Source organism: Hippichthys cyanospilos, chromosome 18, assembly GCF_059441005.1.
Source record: "Hippichthys cyanospilos isolate Australia breed blue-spotted pipefish chromosome 18, RoL_Hcya_1.0, whole genome shotgun sequence".
Lineage (NCBI taxonomy): Eukaryota > Metazoa > Chordata > Actinopteri > Syngnathiformes > Syngnathidae > Hippichthys > Hippichthys cyanospilos.
The window spans coordinates 16,567,280-16,585,832 of record NC_142386.1 but is presented as its reverse complement, the minus strand read 5'-3'; the positions used below and the strand labels follow the sequence as shown (position 1 = coordinate 16,585,832).

The following is an 18,553-nucleotide window of genomic DNA, read 5'->3' as shown; positions in this document are numbered from 1 at the left end:
ACGCACCCACACACAATAATACATGTATTCTTCTTATTATTCATAGCGTGATAACGACTTATTATCACTACCACCAAGTCAGACAGAAGTTGCCGTTGATTATTACTGTTGCTTAGCTCTCAGGAAAACTCTGTCTCAAAAAATGCAGTTGAACTATTGAATTACAGGGAAGTGACTCCATAAAACATGAATTAAAAAAAAAACATGGACGAGCAAACCTCATTACACATTTAAATAAATGCTTGCGTCAAAACGGCATAATTACTGTACAAATAGTACATGTGGTGATCTACTGCCAGTAACCGCAAGCATTAACGAAAGCCAAGAACCGCTGGATTACTTTCAAATTGAAACAAAGCTATATGCTAACACGTCAACTCTAGAACCAAATGTTAGATTTTTTTTCATTAAAAAAATCCTCTTTTCTAAAACTATATCTCTGTTAACAGTAGTGCACTTATTGGTTTAAGCAGTGCAACATATATGCAAAAGAATAACGCAGTCCACTTATCAAGATTTTTTTTTGGGGGGGGGCATTTTTTTTCTGTCTAAAATCAAAAAAAAAAACAGAGTTTTTTTGACGAGTGTGATTACATATTAAGCACAGGCGTTTTCAGAAAATGTGCAAAGTAGCACGTTTTTGTGTGTGGGATTTTTTTTTTTTTTATTTTTTTTTTAAATAAGGAGCACAGTGAACAACATAACTACAAAAGTTGTTTCCTCACACCAAGGAGCAAATCCTTCAGAAAGCAGTTGCACATAATGTGTGTAATGTGTGTGCGTGTGTGTTTTGCTCTACTACTGTGTCTGTATGTGTATGTATATATGTATTCATACACACACGTACATATAAATATGTGTATATATTAGTGCTGTTAGCAAAAACAAATTTCCAATCCAAACTTTCTCATGATTAATCATGATTAAAAAACATTTCTCAACAGCTTGAAAGTTACTTCAGTAAAATTCTGTTATTTTATTTATTTTTTAACAAAGAGCAACTTTTTCACATAAAAATGCACAAACTTTCAGTGTGCCCGTGACTCTAATATAAATTTGGTTTCTAAATTCGGAGTTCAGCTGCCTCAGGATGTAAATCAGGAAGCAAATGGCACTGAGTTGAGTTGATTTATTTATTTGGTCAACGCTGTAAAAAATTACAATAATCCAATGGGAACGCTTAAATTTGACAGCACTAATACATACACATGTGTTTATGTGTCTGTTATTTTTTTTTGGAAAATATCAAAATCCAAACATCAATCTCTTCTGATACATTGAATACATCTTACTGGAAGTATGCTAGCTTCTAATCTGTATGTGTGTGTGTGTGACTGTGCGTCCAAGCCTTTAGAAAAACTGGAATGTATACTATTATGTAAAAAGTCCATCTACAAGGTGTGTTTTCAGTATGTTGTATATACTTAATATATAACAAAATCACGTGGGAGATCTACTTGTTTTTCTTCAATCTTCTCTTTCAAAATGTTTTAGGACTCACACATCGAGAATGAATTAAGCTCCCATCGCTAAAACAGCTTGGCAAAAGTCTTGAACAGGTTCTGTTCTATAAATCAGATGGCATTTTTTTTCAAGAACAAACTAGGAGTTCAACAGGATATCAAAGTCTTTCCCACTGTTCAAATCCACAGCCAAGCTAAAGCCTCAGAATACGTAATAGAATGAATAGAAAATGAAAAAATAAAAACACGTAGGATGATCAATAACAACAATAGTTGGAGGGACAAATTTTGTTTTACAATCTACAGTCCATAACAGGCTGATGTAAGTGGAAAGAGTGTAGTTACTTATGTGCTCTGCTTGAACTGTAAATGGAAAAGGGCTGAGAAAAAAAGAGTATTAAAAAAGAAGGGGGAAGAAAATAAATTGCTCTCATTATATGATTGGCTTGCCTTGACTAACAGTCTTTTTGGAGATTTTTGGCAGTGTATGCAAATGAGCACAGAAAACTTTTTTTTCAATGACTCATTGACACAGTCTAATTTAGTAAACTAAACCATCAAAAACGCATGCTCATTTACAAAACATAGAAATATTATTCCAACCATCTTTGATGGGAAGTGATTGAAATTTGTACCTTAACAACAGTTGCATTATAATCTCTTTCTACCATAGAAATAAATAAAACCCAGTGTCAAATTTATGATTTTACATTTTTGAAATTGACTTTAGAAGGCAATCTTGTGACTGTCAGTATTTTAGAAGGAATATGTAGCCCCACCACGACGGTTTTTGTTGTTGTTATTGTAAATTATACCACAGTAAGTTTGGACAGCTATCGTTTCCAAACTGGTCAGTATGGGTTCACAAGGGCCATTTTAAATGGCATCTCACACACACATGCACGCACGCACGCACACACTGGACACATGCAGATCCACACACAACATATTTGCGCAGATAGTTCTACACTAAAGGTGTGTTTGTGTGTACGTTTCTTTTGTAGGCCTTTCGGTAGTGTTCAACACATAAATCAGTATTTTAGGAAATCATACATTTAGAGGCCTGTAGTTAGGATCCATCCAGTAGATCAATATCAAACTACTAAGCCTTAAGGCCACCATCTTTTTGTTTATTTTGAATTAAAAAAAAAAATGTGTGTGTGTCTTTTTGGGAAACTTAATGTGCCAGTGTCTATACTCATTACTCCCCACACCCCAAAAGAAAAATAAGGAAAATCTAGTGCCATTTTTGTTTGTCATTCTTTTGGAGTAGTTGTACTTATCCGTCGGAGACATGCATTCGCATGTGGTCGTTGAAGTGCTCCATTTGGTCGAACTTGACAGGGCAGACGGAACACATGTAGGTGGTCCCTTCTTGGCAGCCGGCCTCTGCGGCCACGCCCACACCGGTGGGGACCCCGGGCCCATCGCCGGCTCCTCCGCTCACAGGCATGGCCAAGGCTACCGCTCCTGCGCCGGGCTCAGGGACAGCCATAGGGAGGGGGAGGGGGAGTGGGATGGAGACCGGGCCAGGGGCACCGCCAGGGCCAGTCAGCCCCGCAAGGGTGCTGCCTGTGCTATGCAGGGCCATGTGGCGCTCCAGTAGGGTCTTGTGGGAGAACTTTTTCTTGCAGATGACGCACTCGTAAGATTTCTCGCCACGGTGCAGCCGCATGTGCACATTGAGCGAGCTCTTCTGGGTGAAGCGCTTGTTGCAGATGCTGCACTGATAGGCCCGAACCCCTGTGTGGGTCACCATGTGTTTAATTAAGTAATCCTTCAGGGAGAACGAGCGCCAGCAGATGCTGCACTGGTGAGGCTTCTCTCCTATGTGGACATTAAACACCATTGGGGAGGGAAAAAACAAAAGATCATTACATACTGAAATGCCATGTGGAAAGTTAACATTTAACTCATTGTACTCACAGTATATATATATATATATATATATATATATATATATATATATATATATATATATAAAGAGATCCCTCGCTACTTAGTGCCTCGCCTATCGCTGATTTTTTGGGGGGAGAAAAAAAAATATTGCGAAGAGACGTGCCAGATAGGCAAGTTATCTATAAATGCACTTGTCACTGGCACTCCTTGGAATGCAGTACACATATTTACTTTAATTTTAAATCAGGGGTGTCCAAACTTTTTGTAAAGGGGCCAGATTTGGTGTGTTAAAAATGTAGGGGGGCCAACCTTGGCTGGCGTTCTTTACATATAGCAGCAATTAATTTAAATACATTTCAGCGAGCTGTTCTGTGTTTAACATTTGCTTTTTTTTTTATTTCAGCTATCTTAAGCATGTGTTTTGGTTAATTTGAAACATGCATATCAAAAGTGAATTGCCATTAAATATTGAAATTGAATATTCACTTAACTTCACTTTTTTGTAACAATTGAACAGAACTAATTGTATTCTTGGGTACATAATTAAATATCTCACCATGGTAATTTTTAAACAAAATAACAGAGAAATGAGCAAGTAATTGTCATATCAAAAAGTGCAGGGCTCATTTAAAATATGACATTTGTAACTATAAATGTTGATTGGATTTTTAAAGGTTTATTATTCTGGAGTGAAAACTTAAAAAAAAATAAAATAAAAAAAAGTTTTCAGACTTATCGTAAATGAAAAATGACTTGTCCGCATGAGTGTAATGGGTGAAACTGAGATCTGGAGTGCAGGACAAAGGCCAGGTGTGGCTCTATAGCAAGTATGGATGCTCACTTTTAAGTGAGAGTCCGGTAGCCGTGTCCGCACACAGCTCTTATTTAAGATCATAACCGAGAATGTCTTCTCACACAAATACGTCGACCCGAACAAGCTTAGCATTTTCTTACCAAATGCTCGAATCTCTTGGAAACTTGTCCTTATCCAGCTGTCAGTAAAAGTTGGCGATAAAAAAGCTGCTGGTGGTGACGGCAGCTCACTGCGTCACACTGCAGCTCCACTTTCCTCCTTTTGTTGATTGTCGCCATTTTAGAAAATTAGGGGCTCATACAGTCAATTACTCATATACTAATTTGCTGTTCCTAATTGAGCCTAGAAATGGCAGCATTTAGCACACGCAGGTAACAGCGCTGCTGTCCAATGTATTAATTCTCAATGCGGGCCAGACGTTATTGATTTTATGACAGAGGCTGCGGGCCGGATGGAAATTGAACACGGGCCGCCTTTGCCCCCGGGCCGGACCTTGGACATATCTGTCTTAAATGGTTAAACCTTATACAGTAAATGTACTGGTATGCCCTCTCTTTTCCGTGTCTAGTCACGTGCCTATACTTTTAGCACTCCCTCGGACGTCCGACTAGAGCGAGTAACAAGAAGCTTACTGAACATGATTAAAACGCAGAGTTTACACTTTATCAATCAATCAATCAATCAATCAAATTTTATTTATATAGCCCTAAATCACCGAAGTCTCAAAGGGCTTCACAGAATGAAAAGAGGTCATACAGAGACATCTTTTCAATGTAAGGTACACAACAGCATCCCCTGTCAAAGCTCCAAAAATTCCAAATTATTACAAAAGGCAAGAGGATCCAAAAGCATGCTTTCATCTCTCCTGTAACCAACCGCCTGTGTGCGCTAAGCTCAGCACACACGCACACGTTACAAACATGCTAGTAAGCACTTTGATTGACAGTTTGATCTCTGAGAGCCGATCACGTGCCTCGTAGGCGTGCCGAGAGCAAACGCACACACCCGAGACAGCAACAGAGAAATGCACAGCTTTGGAAATCTGACTTTTACCTAGATTTCTTTTGCAATGAATCGAAATTTCAAGTGTATTGTTATGATATAAGAGGCTTCACTTTAATTCGATGTCCGGGCAGCTGCTCGTGAGAGTTCAAAACATGGAAAGTGGTAGCTACTGTTCAGTTTGTGTATAAGGTTTAATCATTTAAGATTTAAGTAAATTTGTGTACAGTACTGCAGTAATATTTGTCTTGAATAATATGCATAGAATGAAGTCTTTTCACATATACAAAAAAAAAAATAAAAAATTCTGTGTGTGTGGGGGTTAGGGGGGCTATATCATGGTTTACACTTATTGTGGGGGGGTTCCGGTCCCAATTGACTGCGAAAAAACGAGGGATAACTGTATATACCTATATATATATATATATATATATATATATATATATATATATATATATATATATATATATATATATATATATAGATTATAAGGCGCACCACAAATGAATGGTCGAGTTTCTAAAAAAAATGTCATATATAAGACACACCGGATTATAAGGCTCACATAGAGTTGAAACTAGATAGAGTTGCGTTATGCAGCTACTAGATGGTGCTTCGCTAAAGGTAATGTATAAAAAACAATCAGCAAAGTCATCAAACTTAATTTATAGAATACAAACTTTATTCATACAATATAAGCGTTGTATGGATATTATACTAAAGAATATTTGTTATTAAACAAAGGAGCCGCAGAGCGCAGAATAGATCCAGATCAAACCATGCACTCATGAGGGCGCGGCGCCGCAATACTTTTGATTTTCCCCTTGGCATGCATGATATATTTTTGATCCGCTATTTCGATATGGAGCACAAAGAAGTTATGAATAAGCGAATGTCAGGGAAATTTAAACGACAAACATGCAACGGGATGAGTGAGGAGCCAAGCGCAGGTGAACACGTGGCGCCGCTGTCTGTTTAACTTTTTCCTCGGCACGCATTCTATGTTTTTGACCTGCTATATGGAGCGGCAAGAAGTTAGAAATAAATGAAAGACGGGGATATTTAAACGACAAACATGAAACGGTATGAATGAAGAGTCAAGCGCAGTTGAACGTGCGGTGCCACGGTCATTTTAATTTTATATATATATATATATATATATATATATATATATATATATATATATATATATATATATATATATATATACATATATATATATATATATATATATATACACACACACACAGTGGGCCCCCGTGTCACGAACTTAATCCGTTCAGCGGCTACGCTCTTAACTTGAACTGCTTGTATGACAGGCCATCCAAACCTATGTTAATTAGTGAATGCGTGCAACGCGCGCAAAAACCTTAGGTAAAAACATCACGACTTTATACACATATTAAAAACTAGTAACATAATCTATTGTACAGTTAAAAAAAATAACATATACAAAGGAAAAATGACATTTACCTTTGGGGCGACGTGACTTGGACGTGGAGGCGGAGGGGAGCAGAGACCAACCCGCAAAATTTATTTATTTATTTTCTTAAACGGGAACTTTTCTCAAACTAGAACTTATCACCGGCGATTTCCTTCTCTTTAATCCATAATAGAAGAAGCCTCTCAATTTTGTTGTCGATCGAGGTCCGTCCCCCGGCAAGGAAAGTCTTGCCCTTAGAAGATTGCCGAGCGGTTACGGCCATACTCACGAGCAAGGTTAACCATGCGTGCGCCTTCTTCGTATTTTTTTTTTTTTTTATTATCTCCTGCTTCGTTTCTATTGTCATCATCCTCTTACTTCTTCCTTTACCGCCACTAGCAATTTTAGAAGCCATGTCTAACAGATAGTTTGCAAAGTCTTAACAACATTCCTTCCTTCCGTTTTTGACTGATTTTCTCTCTTCCTTCCGTCCCGACCAGCTGTGCCATCAAGCTAGATGAAGGCATTTGACCAATAGCATATCGGCATTTCCGTGACTGACACCGTGACTGAAACAGTGACTGTGACATTGTAAGAGCAATAGCATATCAGCGGTACCGTATTGTGCGTGAGCAGATGATTTCGTTGATGTAGCAAAGGGAAGTCAATAGTACGTACACATTGACTGGCAAAGCGTGATGATAGTTATAACCATCACGAATATACACACGCATTTAAAATTAATACCATAATCTACTTTGCAGTTAATTAAGTTAACATGGATACACAAAGGATAAATGACATTTTCCTCTGGAGCGACGTGACTTTAGCTGAGTGGAGACGGAGGTGAGCAGAGACCAACCCGCAGAATTTATTGATTTATTTTCTTAAACAAGAACTTTTCTCAAACTAAAACATATCACCGGCAATTTCCTTCTCTTTAATCCATAATAGAAGAAGCCTCTCCATTTTGTTGTCCATCGAGGTCCGTCCCCCGGCAGGGAAAGTCTTAGAAGATTGCCGAGCGGTTACGGCCATACTCACGAACAAGGTTGACCTTGCATGCGCCTCCTTCGTATTTTTTTATTATCACCTGCTTCGTTTCTATTGTCATCATCCTCTTACTTCTTCCTTTAACGCCACTTGCAATTTTAGAAGCCATGTCTAACAGATAAAGTTTGCAAAGTCTTCACAACATTCCTTCCTTCTGTTTTTGACTGATTTTCTCTCCTTCCTTCCGCCCCGACCAGCTGTGCCATCAAGCTTGATAAAGGCGTTCGGCCAATAGCATATCGGCATTTCTGTGATTGACGTGACGCCGGCCAATAGCATCTCCGTGACTGACTCCGTGACTGACACCGTGACTGAGACAGTGACTGTGACATTGTAAGACCAATAGCGTTCGACGACGCCGTGTTAAGCGTCAACTTCCAAATTAGTTGACGTAGCAAAGCGAAAATAAATGTTCGACCACCATGGCCGGCATGTCATATTGTTTGTATGATGGAAGGTTTGTGCCTAAGTGGGGGACAAAAAACGCGGTTCACGCTCATAAGTCGAAATGTTCGTAAAAGTGGGTGTTCGTAAACCGGGGGCCGACTGTATATATATATATATATATATATATATATATATATATATATATATATATATATATATATATATATATATATATATATATATATATATATAGAGAGAGAGAGAGAGAGAGAGAGAGAGAGTGTTCCAAGTGTTTAGTTAAATGGCTGGTAACAAATGAATTAAGCATGAAAGGAGTTGATTACTTTACAAATAATTAAAATAATTGATAGGGAAAATAGTGAGCTATTAAGTTAAGGAAATGAAATACTAAAATGAACTATTGTATGTACAGTGGACCCCCGTGTTACAACGTCCTTGACTTATGTTATTTTCAGGTTGCGACATGGAATACTGAGTTTTTTCATCCCCTCTTTCTGACATTTTCCTGGATTTGCACCCAAAAAAACTCATGACCCTTGGGGCTTGGCTGTATTTGTATTGTTTCGTCTCCATCTGCAGGCATTTTTAGGTAATTACATTTATTTTCAGTTGCCATCCCTGCAATGCGTCACTACAATTCTGGTCTGCTATTTGTCGGCGTCTCCTCACGGAGATGGTGGTCTGCAACTGGTCGGCCTCACTTGTTACAAAATGGCGGAACGGTAAGGCCAGTGGTTCTTAACCTGGGTTCGATCGAACCCTAGGGGTTCGGTGAGTTGGTCTCAGGGGTTCGGGGGAGCCTCCGAGGCAGAGGTCCACCCTTCAGTCTAGTCTGCATATTAGTGGGCACAGTCATTGAAAGCGTCCTGCTCTGAGATGTCCAACCATGCACTGTGTTGGTTTTGTTATTTGAACAAGGTGATATTAATGCATAATTCATTTCGTGCACCATTAAAAAAAACATTATATTTTACTAAAGAAGGGTTTGCTGAATGAGCATATTAAACTGGTGGGGTTCGGTGCCTCCAACAAGGTTAAGAACCACTGGGTAAAGCTTAGGGAATATGGGCATGACAAGCGTCACTCAAAGGTAAATAAATCCTTTCTATATTTTTTATTTATGATGTTTTCTGTACTTAAATGCTAATCACTTAAACACTTCAGTTTAAAAGTACAGTGGGCACTCGTGTTACGACATTAATCCATTCCGCGGTTGGGGTCGTAAGGCGAATTCGTCATATAACAGGCAATCCAAACCTATGTTAAATAGCTAATGCGTTTAGAACCCCAGGTAAAACATCAAAATTGTACATACATATTAAAAATTGGTACCAAAATAGTATAGTAAGTGCTACGTATATATAATATACAGTTATACAATCAGAAAACATCATAAGGAAAAAATTAAAAAAGATTTATTTACCTTTGAGTGCCGCTTGTTCTGCCCATATTCCCTAATAAGTGTTATCTCCAGCATTGTTTCCATATAAATCATTTTCTTACTTCTCTCTTTAACATCATTAGCAATCTTGGGACCCATGGCTAACCCTTTCAACTTTGAATTAAGGAGTAAAATGCACAATAAATATGGTTCTATAACCACTCACAATCAAACAAAGCTTTACCGTTCCGCCATTTTGAAACAAGTGAGGCTGACCAATAGCAGACCAGCATTGTAGTCACACGTTGCACAGAAGCAGTTAGACAGCAATAGTGAGTAAGTGCAATTACCTAAATACGCCTGCAGATGGAGGCAAGACAACACAAATACAGCCAACCCCCTAGGGTCATGACAGTTGTTTTTGTCGCAAATCTGGGAAAATGTCATAAAGAGGAAATGAAAAAACTCAGTATTCCAGGTCACAACATGAAAATAACGTAAATCAGAGAAGTTGTAACACGAAAAGTACAACATGAAAAGTAACAGATTTAATTGTCAAAATGAATATGTTGGTGAATGAAAAGGGATTTATATTTGGCTGATTTTTTTGTAAAATGTTTTGTTTTGTTTCCGCAAACTTTTGCAACGGGAGTCCATGAAAGATTTCATTTTCAAAAAGCTGTCTGTGACTCCAAAAGGTTTGAGAACCTCTGGTTTAGTACTTCAAGTCATCACCTTAATTATTTTAGTCCTTGAATACTCTTAGTACTTTCGTAAGTAAAGTAATCAATTAATAACCCAAAAGTAATTGATTACTTCATTAGATTGGTGTTAACTTTGGTACTTTAGTATTTGATGACCTAAAGTCCTTCATTATTTTAGTATTTTTTAACCGTACTTTAGCAACTAAAGTTCCGTATTTTTCGGACTATAACCCGTGAATTTTTCCTCATGTTTTGAGCCCCACAGCTTATGGTCCAGTGCTGCTTATCTGTGTTTTTATTTATTTATTTATTTATTTTTGAGCCACCAGCAAGCAAATGTGTGTATCTGTTCGAGGTGTCAATTTATGGAACAACAATCAAATAGAACTGAAAAGATGTGAATCAATGGCTATGCTCAAAAAGAGTTAAAACAATATACAGTCGGCCCCCGGTTTACGAACACCCTGTTTTACGAACAATTCAATTTATGAGCGTGGACCACAGAGATTTTTGTCCCCCACTTACGAGCAAACCTTTCGTCTTACAAACAATCCGACATGCCGGCCATTGTGTATGCAAATATATTTTCGCTTGGCTGCGTCAACAAAATCAGCAGTTGACGCTTGTGACAGTAACGTGAATTCTATTGCTCTTACGTCACTGTCTCAGTCACAGTCACTGTCTCAGTCACAGTGTCAGTCACGGAGTCAGTCACGGAGATGCCATATGCTATTGGTCGATTAAGGTCACCCGGTCTCACTCACGGAGATGCTATTGGCCGGCGTCACGTCAATCACAGAAATGCCGATATGCTATTGGCCGAACGCCTTTATCTAGCTTGATGGCACAGCTGGTCGGGATGGAAGGAAGGAGAGAAAATGAGTGAAAAACGGAAGGAAGGAATGTTGTGAAGACTTTGCAAACTTTATCTGTTAGACATAGCTTCTAAAATTGCTAGTAGCGGTAGATAGATAGATAGATAGATAGATAGATAGATAGATAGATAGATAGATAGATAGATAGATAGATAGATAGATAGATAGATAGATAGATAGATAGATAGATAGATAGATAGATAGATACTTTATTCATCCCCGTAGGGAAATTCACATAAAGGAAGAAGTAAGAGGATGATATGTTTTAGCATCTCCGTGACTGACACTGTGATTGAAACAGTGACTGTGACATTGTAAGAGCAATAGCATATCAGCGTAACTGTGTTAACTTTGCGGGTTGGTCTCTGCTCCCCTCCGCCTCCACCCAGCTCAAGTCACGTCGCTCCAAAGGTAAATGTTATTTTTCCTTTGTATATGTTATCTAATTTAACTGTACAGTAGATTATGTTACTCATTTTTAATATGTGTATAAAGTCGTGATGTTTTTACCTAAGGTTTTTGAACGCGTTGCACGCATTCACGAATTAACATAGGTTTGGATTGCCCGTCATACGAGCAGTTCGAGTTACGAGCGTAGCCGCTGAACGGATTAAGTTCGTAACCCGGGGGCCCACTGTATTATTAAAAAAAAATACATATGTCTAAATTTAAGAAGAGAATGTATAAAATTTTGGGTAAATTTGTGATGTGTAAATTTTAAATACAGTACACAATATATGTGATTTTAGTTATGTATTTATGATTGTATATGAATTACAGTATGTAGAATGTGTTATGTTCATTATATAAACTATCAAACAAAGGGACACAAAAAAAGATGCTATTTAAGTATTGATTTCGATTCTGAACTGCAATTTAACAAACAGATATTCATCCATCCATCCATTTTCTATAAATATGTTGGGACTAAACATGCAGGCATGTTCAGTCTGTTAAAGAGAGGATGTTGCTGTTGGCAGACAATTAAAAAAAATTAAATAACTAATAAAAAAATATATAAATTTCATATACCATCTTTTTGCGTAAAGATCTGATGTTATTACCTGTGGCTTATAGTCCAGTGCGGCTTATTCGTGACAAATATCATTTTTTTGCTCATATTTTGCTGCTGTGGCTAATATACCAGTGCTCCTTATAGTCCGGAAAATACGGTAATCAATTGCTAACCCTAAAATAATTGATTAGTTTTAGTGCTTTAATACTAAAAGTACTTTACATATTACAAATTATAATAAAACACTATTACAATGACATATTATTACATAATATTATTACACAATATTATTACATTGCACATTATTACATGATGTAATTGATTATCCTCGGACATGATGCATTTAGCACCAAACAAACAACCTTAACCCTGAAGTTGAAAAGGTAAAAATATGTTTAGTTTTTTTTTTTTTGTTTTTGTTTTTTTCAATTTAATGGTTCAACCACATCTGCAGAGAGTAGGGAAAAATGAGTTCCTTATCTGAGGCTCTATCCACAACTCCATCAACAAACACATCTAGGAGCCAATACCGGTCATTTACACAAATGTGCAACACTGCACATGCAGTCAGCACGAGAAGCCAAACAGAAGGTGTGCTCCGCATTTCATGAAAGAATGAGCTTGTTGGCTGACAATTCAAAGTTAATACTCCTGCTGACTTCATGTTGTGGACGCCTCAAGGCCACCGGCGGGGAAGCAGTAAAACGCCCTTTGTGTCTGACTGCGCACATTTTAATGTCTCGACTTTCCACACTTTAATTGAAATTTTGAGCATTCTAAGTTCTATATTATGAAATGGTATGCATCATATATAATGACGTCTACATTTATGCTGATAAGCGGAGAATGTCTTGTTTTTGTTTTGTCTTGGGGTATGAGGAAAAGTGTTGTGCATTTTTTTAGGATTGAGGCAAGATCACTAAAATACTGTAGTATGGAATACCAATCGTCAGTTTGGGGTTTCTTTAATTTGAAGCTTCAAAGACACAAGTCTTAACAGAGCAGTCTGGTGATCTATTTGTCAAAGAATGTGCTGGGACAAGTGAAAGAATTAAGGCTATGGCTCTACAAGAAGGGGGTCAAATGATCCAAAATGATATATGTCTGTGTTGTTAAGACTCTTATCTGTCAAAGTTGTCTCATTCTAGCTCCACAAAGAGCTCATGTATGTTAAGTGAAAGAGTCTTTGTTCGAACAAAACCAGGTGGTCAGCGAAAAACAAAATGTTATAGTAATACTGGCTGAATACTTATTTTCCATTATACCAACTACTGTATTCATAACATAGGAGTTAAATAAAGAAAACTAGGGATAGAACTAAAGAAGTGTTTAAATTCTTCCTACTTCATTTGAATAACCTTCAGTAATAAGTAACCTTCAGTAACAAGTTCTTTTTATTCTTTGGATTTTTTTTTTTTTTTTTTATCAAATCTTGCAGTTTGTTTATATGTTCCATAAAGTCAATCAATCAATCAATTATTCATTCAATCAAAATTCACATTTCACACAAGGAAAATGTTTGGTATGGTTAATGGAATGCAATTTTTGGAAAACCTATTTTTGGAATCAGTGTTTTCATTTTTAGTTAATATAGTCACTGTGACTTGACAAATCTATTTGAAACGTACAGCAGTATACAAAAATCATCATAATTGTCCGAGTTAATCACCCAGGCAATTAATCGGTGAGACATTTTATTTTCATGGCGTCATTCTGTCAAGCCTCAATGACTGTTTAATAAATGATCAGAAATTTATTTTTGTGCTAAATTAATAACTGCCACTTTAAATGAACCCTAAATGCAGTGGTGGTCTGTCAAGGCCAGCAAGGCCTTCTCTGCTAGCCCATAATAACCGGATATTGTCATAACTAAAACTATTAATAACTATTGTAAAAGTTGATTTCATTCTACATTTATTTTTACTATATATATATATATATATATATATATATATATATATATATATATATATATATATATATATGTATATATATATATATATATATATATATATATATATATATACATATATATATATATATACATATATATATATATATATATATATATATATATATATATATATATATATATATATAATTATTCTCCATATTCTGTTCTTTTCATGTCATTTTATATCCATTTGGTTACGCTCCTTGCAGTGTTGTAGTTTTATGTTAGAGTTTTTAACCAATTAGAATTCAGCAAACGCGTGTCACTATGCGGTGTGAAATCGGCCTTCACCAGAAGCTAGGGCATTTGCGTCAACATTGCGCAGGCTTCTGCGCAAGCGCAGAATGCTTAATAGACAGCTGTAATAGTCAATCGAGCCATAAGTTCGCCATCTAGAGGCCTCACGTTGAACGTGACGTGACTGGATGCTCACTACACGAAGGCGGTGTTATATTGATCCAACATGTTTAACGTTGGAAGTAGTTAAATAAAGTTATTGACAAAAAAAAAAAGAAAAAACATGTTGCGTAACCATGAGGCATAGCGTACATCGAAGTCAGACACGTGGACATTTAGCAGAAAATTCAAATCTACTCCCCGTTTTTTTTTTTTTTTTTTTAACCCACAAGCTGAACAAAACAAAACAGAAATTGGACCGACACGACTTTTAGCATTGGCATCGATGTCAATACAAAAGGATTTATTTATTCTTTTTTTCGTTCTGAGGAAAGAAAGAAGAGAGGATTTTGTATTGAAAGAAGAAACACGCGTTTCAGTCAAGCATTTGTTTTATTTTTTTCACTTTTAAAATGGTTTTGTAATTTTATTTTGTTCATTCACATTCAATTAGTGGTAAAGAAATAAATTGATGTTCTTATTATAAGTGTGATTTGTAATTTAGCGTACAATCTTATTTTGGTGTCACGTTGTGTTTGGGTTTTTCTTGTTGTGGCTTTATTTTGTAGAGTTTGACTTGTTTTGCTTTTGGGTTCGTGTTGTTTTTCCCTGGTGTCTGTCGTTAGTATAATTTGTGTCACTTGTCACGAGCGTGTTCCAGCTCTCGTGTACCTCTAGTGTTTCATGTTTCGCTCAGCTTCTGCAAGTAATAAATCGTTTTATTGAGCCTATCTCATCATGCTTTCCAGCATTTTGGATCCGCCTTCACACATCCATCGCTAACATGCCATACCGACATGACACTTGGTGGACTTCATAAAAACTTTGTGGACAAATAATTTTAAATTATTATTAAATCTTTTAAGTTCTGGCAGTATCTCGTATAATGGTAATGGTTCAGTTGCTGATTTATTGATGTTTAAATGTTCCAGAAAATAGCCTGTGTAGCCCAGTAATGCGTATGTGTGCTGAGGGGGCCGAAAAACTGAAGGCCTATGAGTGAAACGCACGGACCGTCACTGCCTAAATGCCTCTTACTGATATATTTTCAGTAGCAGCGAAAAGTTCATTCATTTTGTGTTTTTTCTTCATTGAAAATTATCTTGAATAATAAGCCATGACAATTCTGAAGAAATATTAACAAAATAATTGAATAAGCAAAACCAAAACACGATGTTTTATAATTCATACTCTTGAAAAATACCTGCCATTTGCCAATGTAAAAGAGTTCCACATCTGGATACTTTGTCAGTCAGTTTTATATGTAGATTGTAGATGATGTGGATGATGCTTTATGACCTGAAATGAGGCATGCTTTCTTGACTTTTTAATATGCTTGAGACCATTTGAATTTGAAGGTACTTCCAAACTTTTAAATGGTACTGTATATCACGAATGTTACAATTCTAATTACAGTATGTACAATTCTTAACACACTCTAATAATAGTCTAGGGTTGAATTTCTGAGACTCAGTTTAATGTGGTTTAAAAAAACAACAACAAAAAATAACTAACAAAAGCTAGGGCAAAAAGAGACACATTTAACATTAGCACAATTAATATTACTAATAATGTTGTAATTTCTGGAATTAATTTTCACTGACATATTTGTATGTGATTTTTTATCTCTACTGGACTTAAACTATAAATGAAGAAATAGTACTTAGACATTTGCATGCATCGATCCATTAGTTTGGCTCACAGAATACATCTCCCAATTTGACTTTCTATTAAAGTTCACGCACATTGTTCATGTACTGTAATTTTATAGGAGTAAAATTATTGTTATTTGAAGTCCTATTTTTATCCAAGTAGTAATGCATTGTCACTGTAAAGATCCACGGATCAATCCCTCCGTCAGTGAACGTGTTGTCACTCTGCTCCACACAGTACTATTTTGGTTTTTATGTAAGCTCAATAAAGATCTTTGGCTGATTGCTGGATTCTAAAGCTGGAAATGAAATGATGGGGCAGCCTTTTTATGTGAATGTGAAATGTACTAATTTGTTTTCAATAGGCAATGAGACAATGCCACTTACCGGTATGCACAAACATGTGTTTGACGTAGTTCTGTTTTGCAGTGAAGGTTTTACAGCAGAGAGTGCATGCATAGGGTTTCTTCTCGCCCTGACCCATTGCCTGTTGCTGTTGTTGCTGCTGGGATGGCACGGGCGGCACGGCCATGGCATTGGTGAACGACGGCATAGCCGGGGGCGGCACCGTCACAAACTGGGTCTGCTGCTGGCTGGGAAGGAAAATGAAAGACTTGTTGTCTCTACTGGGCTGCGGGGGGAAGAGCGTGGGCAAGAAGGTGCCCCCGGTGCTCAAGACTTGGGAATTGCTGGTCACGGTGTGCGGCATCCGCAGATTGCTGGTGTGTGACTCGACCTGCCGCAGGTAGTGCTGTGTGCCGGCCAGGGCTTGGGACATGATGGCGTTGGGCAGCGGCTGTATTATAATACTGTCGCCGTGGCTGTGCTCACCCTCGTCGGGGTCTTGCGCTTGCTCCGGCGATGAGTCGTTGACCTCGATTTGCAGCAGGCCTTCTTCCCCAGGCTGGCCTTCGCCGCTGACATCCCGGTTAAAGCTCAGATAGGGCTGCTGCTCCATGGTGTCCGGCTCGGTACTGATGGAGGAGCTGACGCCGGAGTCAAAACTTTCCACCTTGGACTCGCTCCCCGCACCGTCGGTGTGCTCGCCGTCTGCCTGGCCGTCGAAGCAGCCGTACTCGTCCTCTGCCTCCTGTTTGATATGCATCCCGCCAGTCTGGAGGCGCACCGGGCGAGGCTGCTTGCGACAGTGCGTGGACTCGGCCGCAGAGATGAAGCGCTCCACCTGCTGGCTTCGATCCTGCAGGCGGTTCATCCAGGGGGGATCCTGCGACTGCTGGTCTTTGTGAACACTGGCGCCAGCCTCGTAATTGGTGGCCACGGGGTTGATGTACAGGGAGCGCTCGCGGGTGCCATTGGAAAGGCCCGAGTAGGAGTAGAGCGAGGTGTAGGCTCGATCTACGTTCTGCTGGGATGATGTCTGCATGCAGCCCGATTCGGCATCGCTGCTGGGGCCGGACGTGCCCGACTCAGGCGTGCCGCGGGGGGTGTCCTGGCCCGAGTCTCCCGGTACGACAGAGAAGCCCCCTGGGCCGGCCAGGCCCACGTTCTGGGACACGATGCGAGTGCACTCATCGATGACGGTCTTGATCTGCAAGATGCTGGCGGCGGTGAGGATCTGCAGCGCCTCCGACTGAGACACCCGCAGGATCCCGCTGTACATAAAGTCAATCAACTTTTGGATGGATTGGACTGAGACCACCGAGGGGATCTCAATATCGCTGTAGCCCAAAAGCAGCTTGTCCTGAAAGAAGGGGCTTCCAGCGGCCAGCACGCAGCGGTGAGCTCGCAGCATACTCCCATGGATCCGAACAGTCACATCACAAAAGTGCCCGCGGTTGCGCTGCTCATTGAGGGTCTCAAGTACAGAATTGCTGAAGTTGTGGAGGTTGATGTTATGAATGCGCTCGGTCATCCCCTTGCAACTGATGTGACCTAAAAACAGGGCCAGCAACACACCTCGTTTAGAGTCTGACGCCGCATTATTCAGCCGCGTTAGTTACACTGTGCTCGCACCGCTTGTGCTGTAACAGTATTGGAATTGCGAATTGCCATTCTTGCCATTGGGAAACTGACAAAAACACTGCCACCGTAAAATGCAACCTTTGTTTTTGCACAAAGAAGAAAACTATTCAGGCATGTTTTTTGTAACTCAAAATATCTGTGGGTTAAAAATATGAAAAATGTCAAGTATTCATTCATTGCATGTCCTCCATTATGTGAAATTGTCTTAACCAAACAAAATCATTTAACCCTAGACTGCGCTCTAAGGTTTTAAAAAAAAGAGTATATTGTGCATATCTTTCCAAAATGCAAGAGCTTGAACTAATTATTTTCGATAAACACTGCTCAACTTACTGCTAAATATTTATACAAAACTCAAAACTGTTACCACAATATTAAACCAATACTTTTCTGACAGTGTAAATCATAAATAAATAATATCCTGATCGTAACGGACGTTTAAATACATTTCTGATCTGACTGCATGAAAATTGTACCGCAATATTCATAATAATGATAAAAATTTATATTACAAAATTTCTGTACTCATAT

At 38.4% G+C, this 18,553-nt stretch overlaps 1 protein-coding gene across 1 annotated transcript in view; it reads right to left on the bottom strand.

Moving 5' to 3' along the window:
• Positions 1-509: 509 nt before the first annotated feature.
• zbtb20 (zinc finger and BTB domain containing 20) overlaps positions 510-18,553 on the bottom strand; it is a 41,312-nt gene continuing 23,268 nt past the window's right edge. The window contains exons 3-4 of the mRNA XM_088439959.1: positions 16,427-17,932; positions 510-3,290 (exon numbers count right to left, since the gene is read on the bottom strand). Of these exons, the coding sequence (XP_088296085.1) occupies positions 2,743-3,290; positions 16,427-17,912 (2,034 nt within the window). The 5' untranslated portion in view covers positions 17,913-17,932 and the 3' untranslated portion in view covers positions 510-2,742. The remainder of the gene's footprint in view (positions 3,291-16,426; positions 17,933-18,553) is intronic.